The 19,488-nt window shown below is 40.1% G+C and overlaps 1 protein-coding gene across 2 annotated transcripts in view; it reads left to right on the forward strand.

Moving 5' to 3' along the window:
- The window catches only part of LOC140941495 (thioredoxin domain-containing protein 11-like), a 58,326-nt gene that overhangs the window by 9,478 nt on the left and 29,360 nt on the right, over positions 1-19,488 (forward strand). For both annotated transcript variants that reach the window (XM_073390497.1, XM_073390498.1), the window contains exons 5-8: positions 9,884-9,974; positions 10,390-10,496; positions 11,832-11,900; positions 13,385-13,519. In XM_073390497.1, coding sequence (XP_073246598.1) covers positions 9,884-9,974; positions 10,390-10,496; positions 11,832-11,900; positions 13,385-13,519 — 402 coding nt within the window. The remainder of the gene's footprint in view (positions 1-9,883; positions 9,975-10,389; positions 10,497-11,831; positions 11,901-13,384; positions 13,520-19,488) is intronic.

Here is a 19,488-nt window from a genome sequence, read left to right on the forward strand (position 1 = left end):
CCAAAGTTTAGGTAATTCGTACCCATGCAATAATTAATGCGCGTTAATGGCAGAAGTCTCACCTTCTGGAAAATTAAGGAGTTTCTCAAAGACGGAAGAACGATATTTTTTGAGGACTGACATTTTGCTGTATTTCAAAAAAGTAGCGACGTTACACAAATAACCTTGTTATTTAGGGGTGATGAATGGCAAAATTTTACCTTTGCTCGATTTGCTCGCAAAATTTAAACGAGTGCTCGCTTGCTCGTGCTCCCAAAATCTTTGCAGTTGCTCGCATGCTCGCTTTCTTGTCAGTATTACTCGAAATGTTGTAAATCCTTCTTTGGGTTAAAGTAAATGTCATTCTGTATGGTGCTTAATTCCTATAAATATGGCTATCAAGTTCAGTGGAAATGCACTCGATAATTGACAACAATAAATAATAAATCAGCTAATCTAGCTATATATGGTTAAAAAGAGAAGATTTTTGTTACCTTGAGTTTCTCTGAGTTTCTCTACCGCTCTACTCACTGGGCTTTAATTTGTCCGTGTTTTCAATAAAAACGGTTTGGGAGCTTTAGGATTCTTCCAGAAGAGGTTGTTCTGACATGAGGATCTTGTTCCTCTTCAAGTTCTTCTTCATCCACATCATGCAGTCATGTCCCTTTCTTCAACCCCCCATGTGTGCTCGAGACATTCTTCGAAGAGCTCTTGGTTAAAATCGATATGAAAATCTTCGTCTGTGAACTGCACTTCCCAAACGGTTCCAGTCACAAGATGTTTCTCTACCTGAGCGGTGAACTCGTAATTGAATATTAGACAATCTTCTGGATCGCTTGCGTACAGGTGTGTTTTTACTGTAGACGAAGTTCTCTTACGGTTTTGTGCAAGCTTTCCTAAAATAAAGGGTCCACTGATCCCTTTGAACTTAGCGACGAGTATCACATCGTCTTAGTTCGCAACAAGTGCAATACTCTCCTCTCTCTCAACATTTTCGTCATTCACGTCAGCTGTTACGCTTTCTTCTTCCAACCTTTCAGTGAGGTCCTCCAAACTCGCTGGATTGTTTGGAAGCTTCCGTCGGCCATAGGCGCTGATAGGCAAAGCGCCTGGATTTGGATTTGATTGCGCTCTGACGCTCCGCTGTCGTATGCTATCGCCATAAGTTCTAGCCCATTGCCTAATCTTTTCCACATCTTCTTTGCATCCTTTCCTCGCTACAGGGCTAAGAACCTTTGGAATCTGTTTAAAGACAACCATCCCATATATAGAGCGTAACCTTCACGCTTGCTTTTGAAAGCACCTCGGCGAACTTTCTTCAAGTTACTTTCCATTTCTCCGGCTAAATGAGCAAACAAATAACAATGCTGAAACGGAGGCATTTGTTCCAAGGATAATGTCCAACCATCGCTGGGCCATGTAACTCTCTTGGGAAGATTATCGCTGGTTTGCTGTGATCGCAGCTGGCGCGCAAGTCGAAGTCTACGAAGATGTATCCATCTGGATCGACGATTTCCTTGTCCTGGCCAGATATTTGATAATCCTTTATTCTATTAAAGTGAAAGACACAGCTGGAGCCTGAGAAAATCGCTTTAATTCATAAAATACTGACAGAACTACAAACCTTGCAAGTAATTCTCTTCGACTCCCACCCGCACTAGCACCTCGACTCTTTAACCAACGTTTAAGTGGTTCATTATGAAAGATTTGAGGATCCTTATTTTTGAACGATGTCCCTGGGACATCGTCCTCAGTCAAAACAATTCTTCTTGAAATTTTCGAAATTTTCCTTGTTTTCATGACTTTTCGCATTAGTTGCCGCCATTTTTTTTTAACTTTCGCGGTCTTAACTACTACAACCATAATGCACAGCGCGCATGACGTCATCATTCAAATGGGCTATTGCATTAATTGCCTGTGAATTGTTGCTACAATTTATCGTGCCTCTCACCAGCTATCTTCAAAGGGTTGTCCTAAACCTACTCCAAGCACACACGCATGCCAAAGTGGTCATCCAATCACTTCGCAGTGAGCTTAAAGACGGGTCCTGGAATAAGCTGTATCAAATGGCAGTATCTGTTCTGGCAAAGCGTGATGTCCCAGTTTGTAAACCTAGACTAGCTGGCCGATAGTTGAATCGAGAAAATGTTCCATCAGATTCAGTAAGTGACTACTACAAACGAGCGATGTATTATCCATTCCTTGACCCTATTGCTATAGGAGCTTGATTCGCGTATTGTCAAACCAAGTCCACTGTTTGCTATAACAAATCTTTTGCCGAAAAATGTAGGCAACTGGTCTCCAGCTAGGATCAGTGTCAAACAAGGTTTGGGCGCGTGCAATCCCGACATGCCGGAAGAAATTAGACAATTACAGGCAAGTGCGGTGGAAAACACGTTGGGATAGAGTGCACGATCCTCTGGCCACAGTTGTTAAAACACTTCCTCACTGTCACCCGCAAGAGTTCCCAAATTTATCCAGGGCATTTACAACACTTTTAACTCTACCATTAACTACAGCAACTGCAGAGAAGTCTTTCAGTGCACTGAAAAGCCTTAAAACCTGACTCGCTCTTATGCATTTCGACAAGCATGATGTGTCATTCAGTGCGGAAGATTCAACTCCAGATTCAACTAACTACGCATACAATTAACTAGCCTGGGATCAGGCTCCGCAGTGGGGAAAGGGCAAAAAGCGGGGAACGAGAAAAAAATAGGCGAGCGGGGACTGGGGAGTGGGGAGGAGGGAGGGGCGGCGGAGCCTGAAGACATGCCTTTGATGCCGCTGATCCGCCCTCCAGCAATTAACCTGTCATAGAAATGTCAACAAAGGCATGTGTCCAGGCTCCTCTGCCCCTTCCTTCTCCCCGTTCCCTACTTTTCGCTCTTTCCCCACTGCGAAGCCTGGTCCCAGGCTAACAATTAACAGAAACACTTGTGAAGGCAAAACCACAACGACCAAACCAATGAGGGTCCGCCGGATCTTAAGTACACCTGGATCAGTAAAATCTTGTTTCCCAAATTTTAAGCTTAAAACAGTAAGCTGATCCTCACGGCAGGAAGAGTGATAGAATAACTGAAGAAAGAAAACAACAAATAAAGTGGTAAATTATATTTGCCCCATATTTCGGTTTGCAACACAAACCTTCAACGGGGGCTATAAAAGAAAAATGAATACAGATAAAAGATGAACGTTGCATTTGCGAAATTTGAATACATAAAAAACAGAAAATGATAGGCTACTAAAAAGATAAATGTCACTAATTGAGTTCATCACGTCTATTTATACCATGAGGTTCTAAAGTCATAGCTTTATCAATGAGGTGAGCTTCGCGTGCCTTTCTGACAGAGTCGCGTTTGCTACGGATTAGTTCTTACGGAATAAGAAGGACGTCATTGATAGAGTGATCGGCTTGATTAAAATGTTAGGAGATAGGAATGGGATTAGAAAAGTGGCCGTAGTTGAAAATGGAGCGGCGATACTCCCCAAAGCGTTGGTGGAGATGGTGCTTTGTCTCCCCAGTGTACTGTTTACCGCATTTTTTGCATTCAGAGAGATAGATAAGGTTTCTGGATTTACAGTTTAAGGGGTCATGTATACGTCGTTTCTCTTTGGAGGAGGTGAAGGTAAGGCAGCGTGGATGATATGCATTCTGTTCACCGGGAGGTGGTCTTGTTGTATGCTACAATCACGTAAAGTGTCTTAACTTGGGATGAAACGTGCCTGGTTAATTTCTTTTTTTAAAAAAAGTGGCTGCTGTATCCTCGTAGTGTCAGAAAGTTTATAACTTTATCGCAGAGTTTATTAAAGAAATGTGTGGAGCAGATGCGACGCAGACGTAAGGTAAGGCTGAAATGAATGGTGCGTTTTGTGTGGACAGGATGGCACGAGGTTTTGAGAAGATATTGGTGCTTGTCTGTGGGTTTTGTGTGGAGATCAGTTTCTACTAGGCTGTTGTCGAGATGGACTTGTACATTTAGGAAGGGAAGACTGATGTGAAGAATTTGAAAATTCGTGTTTAAACTTGACTGTTGGATGGATAGAGTTGATGTAGATGTAAGAAAGTTTGAAGATTGTCTTCTCCTTCTGTCCACACCATGAAGATGTCATCAATAAACCTCCACCAATGTAAGGTTTGAAAGGCGCGTTTTCGATTGCAGATTGTTCTAATTTTCCCGTGAATAGGTTAGCGTATGAAGGTGCCATTCATGTTCCCATGGCTGTCCCGTGGATTTGAAGAAAGAGTTGGTTGTTGAAATTGAAGTGGTTCATACCAAGAATCATTCGGATGAGGTCACAATTAACAGTCTTGAGGGTGTGATCTGTCTAGTGTATTACCGGGTCACCTTAGGGACAGGCCTGCAACAAGTCAAAAACCTTGCTACGCCCCTGACCGGCACATTTCTTTTGTTTCCCACCACCACCACCACCACCACATTTCAATCGTTTCCCACCACGACCACCACCACTACCACCACATTTCTATTGTTTTGACTCCATCACCACCACATTATGTGTAGTTAACGTTATTCACAATACCCGCCATCTTTGCTCGCGATGTAAGACTGATGGGATAAAAGCAATGTCACATGGTTTCGCATGGGGCAAGCAAGTGAAAACGATTGCCAATGCAAGAAATCACGGTTGAATTTGTTTATTCTAGAATACAATGTACAGACAATAATCATTGTTACGGTACTTCTTTGGATGCAGTAGCAACCGTAGATTTCCTTACAGCAAATAACATTGTTAGACAACTGATTTCTTTGCAACACTGCGCGCTCCCTTTGGTTACTTCGAGCTCAGATGACATTAACAATGAAACTGTTTCCCGCCAAAATATCTGAGCAGGCAAAATTGCAGAGGATAACAGTGCACTGATACCTGCGAATGTTGACCGACAACCGCCGTTACAGTGACGTTTAATAAATTTTCAGCTTCAAAATTTCCAGCTATATAATGAATCACTTATTCGCCTCAGTAAACATGGAAATTTTTGGCAAACAAAATTTACTGTTTCCCTCAGGACCAGTCATTTAGTGTTTAATGACTTAAAAAAATATTGTCAAAACTCGAACTGTACATAATACACAAAAATAAAAATAATAATAATAATTTTTATCCAATTGATAAAATACAAATCGAAAGTTACAAAGTCATAAAAAAAAGTCAAATTAAAAATTACAATTAAAGTAATATCATATTCTTAAGTTATAATTAAGGCATAGCCTATTTACCAAACAGTTTTTGAAACACTCAGTTTTAACTAAAGGTAGCTGAAATGTCTTTCTGCGAAGCCTTTGGGAACAGTCCTTTACAGTCGGTAAAATAGAATATGAAGGATGGTGTTCGTCCTCTCTAATTTATCATAGAGCTTTCTGTCAGAGTGTTCCAAAATACTTAATTTTTCTAAGATGTAGCATCTTTTATGGCATCCATTAGAAAGCAATCCATAACAACAAGGTCAGCCTTAACTTGCTAGTACAATAAATCGAGAGTCCCGATGTCAGTTTTGAGAGCACGATTGTCAACGTCTTTCTGCCCATAGCCCTGTTTTCTTAATCCTCATATTACAAACAAGCGTTTGTTAGCCACGCATAATTTGGTCTTAACATGTTTGGAAAATTTACAGTTGGATTGCCAATGAAAGGAAGCAACTTCGCACCTACTGGGTGCACTTTGAGAACTACCTGTCTCCAAAGAGCTATTTTAGACTTGCAAGGTACAAACTCCGAACCTTAGAGCAAGAGGCTGATGAGACAGTTGATTCATTTGTGAAGAAAATTCCAATCCTCGTGGGAGAGTGTCAGTTTATGAGTCCCGATGAACACATCATCGATGCGCTTATTTTTGGTTCTAATTCGGAGCATACGCAAACTAAGCTTCTGGAAAAGGACGCCACACTTACCCTTGACACCGCTTTGGATATTGCAAGGACAGATGAAGTCACAAGAAATCAAATCAAGGGGATTGCAACCGATAATTCTGCGCGAACTGATGCTCTTAAGCGTGGCCAGGCTCCTTCTAATGCAGCAAATACACCCAGCAAACCCTGTGGCCCCATCATTCGTTTATGTGGATGCTGTGGTTGATATTTCTCAGCGAACCTTGAGTCCAGCGTTTGGATCAATTTGTAGTGCATGTGGTAAGGAAAATCATTGGAGGAAAGTTAGTCGCTCATCAAAGCCTAACAGGAAAGAGAAAAATGCACGGGGAGGTTCCAAGCATTCCAAGTCCTCTAAATAGAAGAGTGGCCCGGAGAAGCATTTGCATACCCTGGAGCCTCATGATGAAGCCGAAGTTGACAATGCAGCATATCTACCAGAACAGCTATATTTCCACACCCTGTTAATTGACCAGGTTACAAAAAATGATACTCAAGCCTTCTTGGAGCTGGAAGTCAGCGTAAGAAACCACTTGTGTGCAAGGTCGACACTGGTGCTGAGGGAAACATCATTTCTCTAAATTCCTGTAAGTCTCTATTTCCAAGCTTGCCATGTAATCCTAATGGTATTCCTGTTAACTTGGCATCATCCAGTACTACCATAGTTGCATTTGGTGGACATCCTGTTGATCATCATGGCATTTGTCAGCTCAAACTAGCTCATGGAAGTTCCTGTAAATACTATATGTTCCATGTTGTTGATGAAGATGGTCCAACTATCTTGGGCCCACCTACCGGTACAGATTTAAACCTGGTTACCATGAACTTTAGTATGACAAGCCACAAGAAAGAGTCCAAACCAAGTGTTGTCCAGCAGCCCATTTGCAATCCAAACCCAGTGGCCAAGAGGTAGATACCCGAACAGAATGGTAATTGCTTTGAAAGCGTCGGTTCCTTTCAGGGTTAATTTCATATTACAGTCGATGCTGCGGTTTCTCCAGTTGTGACTATCAAATTGTCATCTCGTTTTGATAGAATATAAAACAAACTCGACTGCGATTACTCGTATAAGCAAATTTTATCTCTTATTTGCCCCCCGAAATACCACGTGACATTTAACTTAACTTAACTTAACTTTATTATTCCATCGCTCATATAGTCTAAACTCAGTAAAGCCAAAGCAGGGGGCTTATACGGCCTGTGGTCAAAATGACAGAAATTATTTTATATAGAAATGAAGACTGTAGGCTAAACTACAAAACTAAAACAAGACACAAAACTGAAATTAAATAAGTTTACATGCATGCAGTCCTATAACAGTCCTATAACAGTCCATAACTAGTGACAAATAAACTAACAATAAGCTATGAGAATCCTGCGCTAGTTCAATTTAGGCTTAAAAAGAGAAGTTTTAGTTTCTTTTTGAAGTTACTAGTGGTAAGGCTGTCACGAACAGTCAAGGGGATATCGTTCCAAATAGTCGGGGCTTGAGAACTAATCGCAAATTGATGCCTGAGGGACATTTTATGCAAGCTGAAACGAGAACGAGTTAGATAATCATGAAAATCACGATTAAAGTGGAGGAGGGAGGAAAGAGAGGCAGGTAAAAGGTGATTAAAGTGTGAGAATACAAAACAAGAAAAATGAAATTTATAAAGTGAATGGAGAGAAGGAATATTAAGCTTCGAGAAAAGAGGCTTAGAACGAGTTCTTGGAGGAGAAAAGGTGATAATTCGAATGGCTTTCTTTTGGAGTAGATAGAGGGGTTCAAGGTAGGAGGCATATGTAGATGCCCAGATGAGGTTACAATAGTTGATATAAGGTAGAAAGAGGGAATTATATAAGGTTTTTAGAGTGACCGAAGGTAAGTATCGTCTCGATTTAGACAAAATTCCTATAACCTTAGCGAGTTTATCGGTGGAAGTGATGTGCGGTTTCCATGAAAGGTTTTCGTGAATAATTATTCCAAGAAATTTATGTTCCTGTACCCGTGCTATAGGGGTGTTATTTATTAAGATGTTTAATTCTGAAGGATTGATCTGTTTACGTCGTGGATGGAAGATGATGAATTTGGATTTATCAGGATGAACAGTAAGCTTGTTTGCGTTAAACCAGGAGGAGACATGAGAAAGCTCTTGATTAACCATTCTAGTTAAAGTAGCCAAGTCTTTATGACGAAGAAAAATATTGGTGTCATCAGCAAAAAGAATAAATGAAAGATAATTTGAAGAAAGAAAAAGATCATTAATGTATAGGAGGAATAATAAGGGGCCAAGAACAGAACCTTGAGGGACCCCCCACACAACAGTATTATTAGAAGAAACATGACCATTGACCATAACATACTGTTGTCGGTTGTCTAAATAGCTGGTGAGCCAAGCTAGATCATAGAGGAATACTACCAATGGTTTAATTTGACAATAAGTATCTGATGGTTTATAGTATCAAATGCCTTCTTGAGGTCTAAGAAAATTCCAGTAGTGTATTCATTACTTTCAAAGCCTTCATATACATTGTTTACAAATTCGAGGATAGCCAAGTTGTAGAATGATGTGGTCTGAAGCCATATTGATGGTGACTAAGAATTTCAAAATTTTCAAGAAATGCAGACAAACTGAAGTAGAAGAGTTTTTCAAAGACCTTGGAAAGACAGGGGAGAACAGAAATAGGCCTGTTGTTAGGGAACAAGGAAGAGTCATCACATTTGAAGATGGGAAGGATCTTGGCTGTTTTGAGCTTATCTGGAAAAACACCTTGAGAAAATGACAGATTACAGATATGGGTCAAAGGGGCAGCTATTAAATCAATAGTATCTTTTATAGGGGAAATACAGAGGCCATCAAAACCCTCACATTTACTATTTTTAAGAGAATGGACTATATCAGTGGGAGAAGTTGGGTTAAGATAGAAACACTTTGCGTAATGACCAATCAGAGACTCTCTATACGTAATTAGAGTGGGAGAGATTTTATTTGCCAAAGAAGGACCAACATTAGCAAAGAAATTAATAAACTTTGTAGCTATCTGAGTAGGATTTGAGTATGAACCAGAACTATCTTTCATGTTATTGAAACGTTGCTCAGGTTCCTTTTTGGAGATAATCTGTTTTATGACTGACCATATCTTTCTTAAATCTGAACTGACAGACAGCAGTTTGTCACGGAAGAATTTTTTCCAAAAAGTTGACCAATCATTGCTTTTTTCCCATCGAACCTAAAGCGCATGTAAAGATGACAAGTATCGTGAATAAGGTCTATTCCCTGCAACCATGTAAGCGGTATTATTAGACCCCTTGACACTCATAACCTCTTTATAGTCAGAGTATCATTATGTGGTTACTTTATTACGAAGACAACAGCCCCTTCCTTTTCAAAATGTGGAGGTGATAAATTTTTTTCCCCTACCCTTCCATGGAATTGAAATCTTCTCAATGCTAAGCAGTGCGCGCGCATGAACCAGCATCATTTAGGTGAAAAAAGGCGATAGTCGTTGATATTCTACTACGTCAAACCCTGCTTTACGGACACCCGCTTAATGCGGACACCTCATTATTACGGACAGTTTTCTTTGTCCCTGGGTAAAGGAAGCCCTTACATTTTCTCTAAATTCAACCCCCTTTATACCCAACCCCCGTTAATACGGTCTATGGCCCCTTCTGTGTCCTTATTAGTCTAGTTTCACTGTACGGGTTTCCAGAGAATGTTGTAGTGGTAGAAACATTTTATCATAAGAAGTTGTATCATTTTGCTCAACCTCTTTCAATTATAATAGGGAAGTTGATTTTTCTGATGAAAAATGACTAAAAATTAAGCGTTCTGAGATGAATACGTGATAAAAACTTTAAGTCAAATCCAGTAGAGAAATCGTTTTACACCTTGTTCTCCAAACTGTCACAACTATGGGTTTAACCTTCCTGTTTTGTATTTTGTGTTACTTTAACTCTTCATCTATCATGTCCTTAAGGCAGATGTACGATCTCCTCAAAACCTAGATAGTTATATTTATCCCTTTTTTTGGCAGGAACTAGTCATAAGTTATTTCAAACAGCCATGGAGGTTCAACAAGAACTTTACTGTATTCTTCAGTTTGGCACTGCACTATAGGATAAAAGGTAATCAAATAATTAAAATCAAGTTATCAAAATCTGGGCAAGCCTTTTTTCTCGTTAACCCTAAAATAAAACTTTATTTGGCGTTTTCGTTTACGTATCAACTTTCTAAGTAAAAGGCAAAACTGGCAAAATTTTGGTTGAAATACCATGAGAAAGAGATAATTTCAAAAGATATCAGGATCTTCTGGGTAGAGTGGACTGAGGTCAGTTATTTATAGTGTCTTGTTACCTGCTATTCCTTTCTGCCTACAATTATTTTAGCTGCTTATATGGCTCCTCCCAAAAACCATGAAACATTGCATTGTTGTGTAGCGTTCATGTGTACTGGACTATATATGTAGCACACTGATATGGTTATTTTTTCCGTTGCTGAAACTTGGCTTACCTACAAAAATGTCGCCACATTTTCTCCTAGATTCAAAACCCAAGTTCGCTGTCGTAACAACTACCAAGGTCTCATTAAAGGCTGGAGTGAATGGAGTATCAGGATTGGCATATCATCGTCTTAATCATGATATATTGGTTTGTTTATCAAGATCTTACCAAGCCATTTAAATTTAGATAAAACCTTCAAGCACGTGATTTATGTGAGCAGGATAAGTCATTGAACTTGCATTATGTCTTTAAACCACTCCCGCTCCACTCTCCAGCTAGTGACCAATAAATTCTGACTTTAAGGTAGTGGTTGTGGGGAGGTAAACCACAAGAGAAATCACTGCTTAAGGTGAGGAGATGGTGATGGTGAGGAGATCCGGGGTTCAATGTCTAGATATGGCTATCCCAAATCCTTGTTTTTGACTTCTTTCCTTCTGCGTGTACCCACAAAAAAAGCTGACAACGTCGGGCGAATTATAGTAAGCAAACCATCAGCTTCAAGGTTTTTAGTCAGATGATGGTTATTTAGAGCTACCAACATACAGAAAGGAGGACCTTGAACCCGGCTTATCACTCATTGAATGATTCTGTGTTAGCGACGACCCTTTGTATTTTTATGTGATCATTAATCAGTTTCAACTCATGGATGCGGATAGTGTAGCAAGGAGTTTGTGCGGATGCTGCAATGTGTAAGTGTGTCACTCCTTCTAAGGCGTAGACACCTCATAATTAGTTATTGGGTCTGATATGAAAACAACAATAATTGTGGTAGCTGGTTCTTATGTCTATCCAAAAGCATGCGTTTAAAAAGCTTTGTTCTGGTAATCACGTTTATTTTGTGACAAAATTGTACGACAATGCAATAGGGTGGCATTTTTCTTGGCCGACAAAACTGGAATCGGCAGCCACAGACAAAGTGACAATTTTATCTTTCGCATATCAATGACGACTGACAATCTTTTTACCCAGATTTAGCACTCAAATGTCATAACAACGTTGCCAGAATTCCAGTTGCTTAAAGTTATGAAAATTTTTAATTTATGGTCGAACATTTTTCATTTTCTCACCATAACTAACAGAGTACATCAAAACCTATAATCATGTACAACACTGAAGACGATTAAAAAAATATACATTACTACTAATACAACTAAAAAAAATGCGAAATAAGTACAAACAGATGGTAATAGCAAAGAAATTGTTTTACCCAAAGCCGTTTTTCAAAACACTTTACGTGTTCAGTGACATGATATTTAGAAGGTCATATTGCAAATGCAAATACCTTTGGTTGCAGTTACACAAGGAGTGTTTTGCTGTGTTTAGGCCCTAGCAAAAGTTTACTTTACAATACCCGGACTATTTCTATTAACGTACCCATGAGTTGTTCACAGTTTACTTTGATTCAGCAATCCTAGTGATCACAATGAGCATGCAAGGCATCCTTAACTCTGCTCTGTGTTTATGTTTTCACTAATGTTTTAGAACTATCCATCAAGTAGTTACTTTACGGTTGAAGATATTACCAGTTGGATTGATGCGAATAGATATGAGGTATTGTGTTGTCCACTGATATCTAATAAATAACTTGATTGCATGGTATAATGGTTTTGCGAAAAAGTAAATGTTTTACTAAAACACATTCTCAAAAACCTGATCATCTGGAACTAGAGCTGAGTATTTCTGAAACACATTCTCAGAAACCCAGATCATCTTGAAGTGGAGCAGAGTATTTGTGAACGAAATCATTACAAAGTGTTGAACAAGGGAACCTATGTGCTCTTGACTATACCAAACTAATTCGAAAAGCTTTTGTATTATCAAATTGCGTCTATAACTTTGACTCCTCCTCATTGTTCCCTGAATCATTCAAACATGTCCACTTTGCCACCTCAATTCGAATGGTTAACAGTCGAACGGACTTCAGGCTGTGCTCTAAGGAAAATGGAAGTGAGCCTGGTGCTCTGAAAATGTGAAATCTATGGCGCCCAGCATAGGATTTTTTGTATGAAAAAGTAAGATTTCTTGGTTGCCCAAGAGCAAAAGTAAGGACCCCGGCCAGGTCCCGGTGGGTGCATCTCTGGTTACTGGTAATTCTAAAAGTTGTTAAATGAGCTAGGGGCTCTTCCATGTTCTGGTAAACTGTGCGTGCAATGTGTGCAACATGTACACTGCAATCTACTTGTACGTTTTCTTCACATCTTATAACATTCTTCCTGGAATTGTGTGAATGCAGATTCAATCAAAACACAAGAAACGAAATAAAATACACTTACCTGTGCTGTATTTTGACTTACAATGAGGTTAAGACAGGGTGAAAAACCAGCCCACGTCGCTTCAAGATGAATACAGTACAGTTAACTGTATTTTATTTCATCTCTTCAGAATAAGCTACAATATTATTTTTTTAATTAGAGCTGTTCCCATATGAACTCCAGAAATCGCTTCTTTACGCAATATTGCCAGTTGGGTGAATTTTTAACAAGTACGCACATAGTGAGCTGGTTTCAGTGGTTGGTACTTTTGAATAACAGATAGCTTGTTTGTAAACAGATATCTTCCGTATACAACATCTGTCATTCGGTTTTCCTCTTTTCAAAAAGTACTCTTTCTGGTATGTAAAGAAACTTGCTCTCACTTCAACACTGGCATTTTGTTCTCACCTGTCAAGGGATCACAGTATGAGTTCAATTCGATCTTCGGGAAACCTCATCCCTCATCAAGAACAGTTGAAAGTCAACTGACTTAGAAACATTTCCTGTTAAGTGCAGTACATACACTGTTAAGGTGAAAAGTTGAACTTTCCTCTTATAATTGGACAACATTGTCTGCCCTTATTCAGTTAACACAGTCAAACACGGATATGGGTGTAACTCTTACGTATAATACGACAACAGTTAGTGTAAATCATAGTTCCCTCTTCGCAGCTCGTTACAATGTTTGAGGTTTATCCAACCACCCGTAAGGGAATACGTATATACCTGGTGACAAGGGTGTTCGCTGACTGGAGGTTAAAATGATCGTTGTTTCTTTTTAAGCTTGTTGTGCAGCTGGCGCCGAGTTCTGACAGAAAAGAACATTTTGTACACCACCTGAGTAAGGGACCAGCTCTTTTGCTGTTTTTACCAATGAAGCTGCACATGTGTCGTGTGATGCAGAACATTCTAGAGACCGTAAGTTGTAGCTGTAATATACCTTACAAGGTTTAGGAGACCAGTTTTAATGGGTTTTTTTAATCACTTTCTAAATTTTTGACAAACAGAAAGAGACGTGATTTCCAGTTTATTTAAAGGGAAAATGTAGAAGATACAAACTTTTTTTGGTATTGGTATTTTTACCGCTGTTAGCTGTATTAGTATTTTGGAATGTTCTTCAACACAATATTGCTATTAATGATACTGTCTTCATTACTTGGGGGGAGCACAAAGTAAAGGATTCGCGACGCTCAGAAATGTCCTCAAAGCTGCTTTTTTGGGACAAGTCCTCTTTTCTGTTTGAGTCAGCTATTTCACGAAGTGAGAGCGGAATTACCTCGAGATATCTCGAGATCAGTTCGAGTTCTTTGAATTATTCCTTAATTTATTGGAGGAAGAAAAAATTATTATTTTTGGCTTGCCCGGGGTTTGAATCGATTTACCTGTGACCCGTCAGATTAGATGTGACTCTTAGCTGAGCGATTAGCCGATTGCTCCACCTCGACCCAATGTATTTTGTAATGTGAACAAATGGCTTTAACAATTTTGCACTAGTTTCGGGACAAGATTGGAAATGCAAGTTCGTGAAACTTGCGTGACGTTTCGGCTTGTTTCAGCTATTTGACGAAGTGAGACCGGAACAAGACGCTAAGGGAGCCTTATGCCACGTTATAACCTTTGCTTTTAATATACTCCGTGTTGGCTCTAGTTTGCTCCAAAGGTTCAGCCATGGGTTTCTTCTGTTTTCCTCGCTCTAGAGCACAATCATGACCGTGCCAGAAACAGCCGTGAAACTGGTAGACTGTTTTCGTCTCAGTGTGAAATGTTTGTTGTTGATGGTAACGGTGGAAAATGATAGAAGGGCCTCCAGTGTTGTTATCTTTAATGAGGTGATACAAGTCACTATTAGCTTGATCAAAGAGACTGAAGTACGTTTGCGGCGATAGGTACACAAATAAATGCTTTAAGGTGAGGCCAGGAACAGAAATACCATCTTTAAACATGTCAATCTTCTTGCTTGCCAAAACTGACTCATTTTTTCTACTACTTCTAAGAAAGGTACTGCATCCAGATCATTGTATCAGACCAAGAAATCTTTAAAGGTGGGCATTTCATTTCCATACTTACCAAGAAATCTTTAAAGGTGGACATTTCATTTCCATACTTCTTAACAATACTCGTTTTCTTCGTCAGCGATGTTTTGGTTCTTGAGAGTAGAGTAGAAGGCAGCGTGAGGGGTTAAGGACGTTTCTTCTTACTATGCAGTTCGTCTAACCACTGGTAAGGAAAAATCCTTTGGTCTGTTCGCACTCGTACGCTTAAAGGAACTGATCATAGATGCACCCGGGAGTGAGACAGGTAGAGATCTAGAAGAGCTTCAGGAAGTCTGTCTTCAGGCACATGTGATTGTTGTTTCTGTTGACAGTAAACTCGATATGATGATGTTCTATCATGTAAGGGAACATGAATTCTTAGGTAGCATTCAGATTGTACTTCCAGGAATTGAACTCGAGGACGGGCAGTTCTTGTATATATGCGTTCAGTTTTTCTTCTTATTGAATAAGGACTTTGTGGTCACTGGTTTGTTCTTGTCCAAACAACATGTCTTCATACATTGCCAGTTCTTGTCGCTGTTGTCTTGTGTCTCTGTCAAGTTCTACATGGAATCTTCTATAAAAGGAGACATCTTCCTGTTCTTCTCTTTCATCGTCGAGAACCGCGCCGTCTCGTTCTACGATTCAATCTCCTCTTCATCGTCTTCATTATCACTCGCCATTAAATCATTGTCTCTAGTATCATCTTCGAATTCTCCTTCTTCACTTTCAGTTTGCTGACCTTCTTGAATACCTACGAGAATTTGCGCCAATTGGTGAGATTCACTGTTACTCAGAGTTCTTGCGGTTTTAAGAGCTTCAAATACTTCTGTGTGTTGTTGACGCAGCAGAGATGAACTTTTTGTGCTGATAGAAATTAAGTACTGAATAAATTCTGTAGTTAATCCTTTTGGATGGCCATCAGTCACAAAACATTTAGGCGCTTGGTAGCCAGGCACGTTACTACAGACATAAACACTAATCTCAACATGGCTAGATTCCCAGGTTAATTTGTCTGTGTTTTCAGTTCTTGCACTTTTTCTTTATCGAAGTAGCGCTCAAAATCAAATGTGGCTCTGTAGGGAAAATGGCGTGCTCGTTCCCGGGACGATAATACACTCCTCCTCTAGTTCTTCAAACACAGTCATTGGGACATGGTACGCCGCCCTGAATACTTGAGCTGCACTTTGCCGTCACAGGTCTTGCCCCTTCACGTCTTGTCTTAAATTTGACGCACGTTTCCAGTATTTACCACAACGAGAACAATAAAAGGATTTAGAGTACCGGGCGAGATCCTTGATACACGATAAATGGTTCTTGTAGAGGTTCAAGTAGAGCGAGCTGGTGTACTGGTGGTGTGTGCGACAGAGGAGTGTGGCGGCAATCTCGGGTATATTTTCTTCGTTGTCGTCCCCGTGACTCTGAGTAGGTGCGAGGCTGTATACTTGTATGTTCACTTCGTTTAATTTTTCCATTTCGTCCACTTCACTGCTGGTTGTTGTACTGTGTCTCTCTTTAGGTTCTTAGTATGGCAGCCATTATGCACAGCCAGACAGCGAAAGAAACAGAGATTGTCTTCACAAGGCTTGCCAGTACTACGGTTTCGATGATTATGTATGTGGGAAAAAATGCCTCTTGGCCAATTAGATGATCCCTGATCTTCCACACAAACCAAGTAACATTTTTAAACCAGGTCATTACCTATTTTGTATTTGGTCTCTGTTGTCCAACTCACTCTAAGAAATCGATACAAGTGCTCTAAATCTTTGTGACTGGAGATCAAAAACGGTTGTTCCAACACCAAATTGTTGTTGGCAGAGGGGTGATGGTACTGCATATCGCCAGTTTCTGTGTTTCACGGAATAAAACCAAAAGAAAGGTTGACTTGAAACACGGTAGGCTGATCGGCGAAGATCCGGCTCAGTTGTTCGCGGAGGTTGGTTGGGTTGATGGTTGAGAGGCGAAAATTATACCAATCTTGCAGTCTGTTCTGGCGACTGAAACGGGTGGGGATTTGCGACCAGTGTTGCCCCTGCGTCTGAGACATATCTTCGTCAGAGCTTGAGACAAGGTTGGTCACAATGTGAACTGGATCCGCTTCCCAACTGGAACCTGCAGTTGCAGCGGATGCTTGAGAGGCAGCTGGTCGAGTACCAGGATCAGCAGACTTCCTGGCTCTTTTCGCAGCTAGAGTGTCATTAGAGGTCGTAGCGCTGCGTTCATGGTTTTTTGTTTGTTGTTGTTGATGCGAGGTGCGGACATGAGCCTTAAAACAGGCGCGGTTCTGAAACGATTTTCCACACGTATTACAAGTGAACGTGCGCTCTGTGATACATTTCTTGTGTGCATTAAGATGATTGATAGCAGATTTGTCTGAAAACTTCTTATCACCGCGGTTGCACTCGTACGGTTTCTTCCCAGTAGGGGTTGCTTTTTCCGCGATTTCCAAATTTCCGCTGTCGTACATGAGTTTTTAGATGATTGGGACTAGAGAAGGTCTTGACACAGGTGTCGCACCGATGTTCCTTGCGAGGGTTTTTGGCTGTAGGTTCACCATCCCCAGATTGAATAGCCTCCAATTAGTTAACATTACCTAGTCTTAGTGTAAAGCTAAACTATCAAGAAAGTGGTACTAGGATGAAGTGATGTTTTTATAAACTGTACAACTGATTAACACAGTGCAAATGATCTGTTTTGATCTTCAACAGAAGAATAGAACAAATTTGAATACGGGTGCAGTTATCCACAGAAACGAATTTACTTTTAGATAGGTCAGCTTTTGATCAGTGAAAAGCGGAATCGATCGAGAACAAACTATTTACGCCTTGCCGTTCTACATAGCGTATTCCCTGCACTTCTACTTAGCGTATTCTAAACAAGTGAAAATAAAAGATTACTTACGATTTCCGAAGGATCCCAAGTAGACAATTCACTAGCTTCACCATCATTAAAGTGACCTCTAGATATCTCGAACTAAATCCGTTCTCACTTCGAAACATTTGAACGCAACTGCAGGAAATTCGGAAGCAACTTTTAAACATTCCTGAGCGTCGCGAGTCCTTTACTTCGCGCTCCACCGAGATATCTCGAGATCACTTCCATTTCTTTCAGCTACAATAAATATTCTAATTTACTGGAGGAATAAATAATAATTTGTTTTTGCTTTCCCGGGGTCCAAGTCGACTCACCCTCGACCCGTGAGATTAGATGCTAACTTGACAGATTAGCCGATTGCGCCATGACAACCTAAAGTGGTTTGTCGTGTGAAAATTAGCTATAATATCATACACTATCTCTTATTGTCAACGAGCAAAGATCTTACCTTACGCGCGCGCTGTCTAATTTGTTTAGAAATGTCGTAAGTTATTATAATTTACGAGAATGCAGGTTAGTCAAGTGTCTGTCATTTGTCTGTCATTTACCGTCATGCAACGCACTCATGCGTTACACTTGGAATCATTCATTCTATGAAAGCTTGGGGTTAAAAGCTGCACACTTATTATGGAATAATAGATAAAGCACCAAAAACGTACCTTTTGCTGACCTTTCGTCGATAAAAAATCACACGAGGGTGGACTGGGGGTCGACGAACGGCTTTAAATGACAGATGGATTCATTTGCAACTTACACATATAGCTGTCATAAAAAAAGTCTTGCGGGTAAATGCGACACCTATACGGGTATGTTGCAATTAAATCCACCCGACCATTGAATGAAGAAGGAATGAATGAGTACGGGACTCACAAACACGCACAGGAAAAATTCGAGCTATTTACATGCTAAGCAACGTGCACTGTGGCTCTACGTCTCTTTTTTTCACCCATTTCAACCAGCCCTTAACAATACCTATATTGTGGCACTCATGTGCCTGACACAAAAAAATCCTCACATACGAGTGGTACAGCGACGTTTAAGTGTACACTCCGATAGCGTCTTGTTCAGTGTTGGTTATTAACTTTCTCTGTGGAGACAATTTTGCCATGTATAATGCACTAAATTTTCTTGTCCAACGTAAACCAATGTAGCAGTCCCTGAGTTAAAAAAAGATCAAGAACATGATTGGTGACCGGTCTGCGTCTCAGCTTTGACATTTCCTTGGCATCATTCGTGCAGCAAAATCGTGTCAAACAAACATGGCATTTCTGCGATCCCTAAAATAAAGGTGGTTATACTTTACTTCATTGAATTTTTGCATGTTATCAGTTAATGTGAACATAAAACTATAAAATACGCTAGACGAAGAAAACAAAGGACAGTAAAATAAACTAAAATAAATAAATGTTGCCACTGGAGCAGGAGACAGGACAATGTTCCGGTTGGTAGCTTTCCCCAAGAACCAAATGGAATGCCACAAATAACAGAATCCCTCCCCCCAACCTTAACCGCCCTTGGCCACTCTCCCCATTAAAAGACACATAAGTAACATCCTATACTCCACTGGCTGGGAGGACATAAGATAGAGTATTGCGAGTGTAAATATCTAAAATGCTTTTCTGAAAACTAGAAAGCACTGACTCGTACTTTTGATGTCTACGGGTAGCTTGTTCCAAGTAGCTATCAAGCTATAATAAAACAAGACGCTATGGGAGCGTACACTTCTGCGTCATGGTTGTGAGATTAATTGTGAATGCGGAAGAATAATAAGAAAGGATATTTTCCGGATACTAACACCTAAAAACGAATCCTCGCACGCCGACTATTCGGCGTTCTGCAAATATACCCGTGGCAAAATATTAACTTGCCGTTCGCCCAAATTAAAAAAAAGTAAATTCTCGAAGTGATCTCGAGATATTTCGAACAGATTGCGGTGTCACTACGTCAACTACCCGAAACAAGCCGAAAAGTCACCAACTT

The sequence above is a fragment of the Porites lutea genome, chromosome 6 (genome assembly GCF_958299795.1).
Source record: "Porites lutea chromosome 6, jaPorLute2.1, whole genome shotgun sequence".
Taxonomy (NCBI): domain Eukaryota; kingdom Metazoa; phylum Cnidaria; class Anthozoa; order Scleractinia; family Poritidae; genus Porites; species Porites lutea.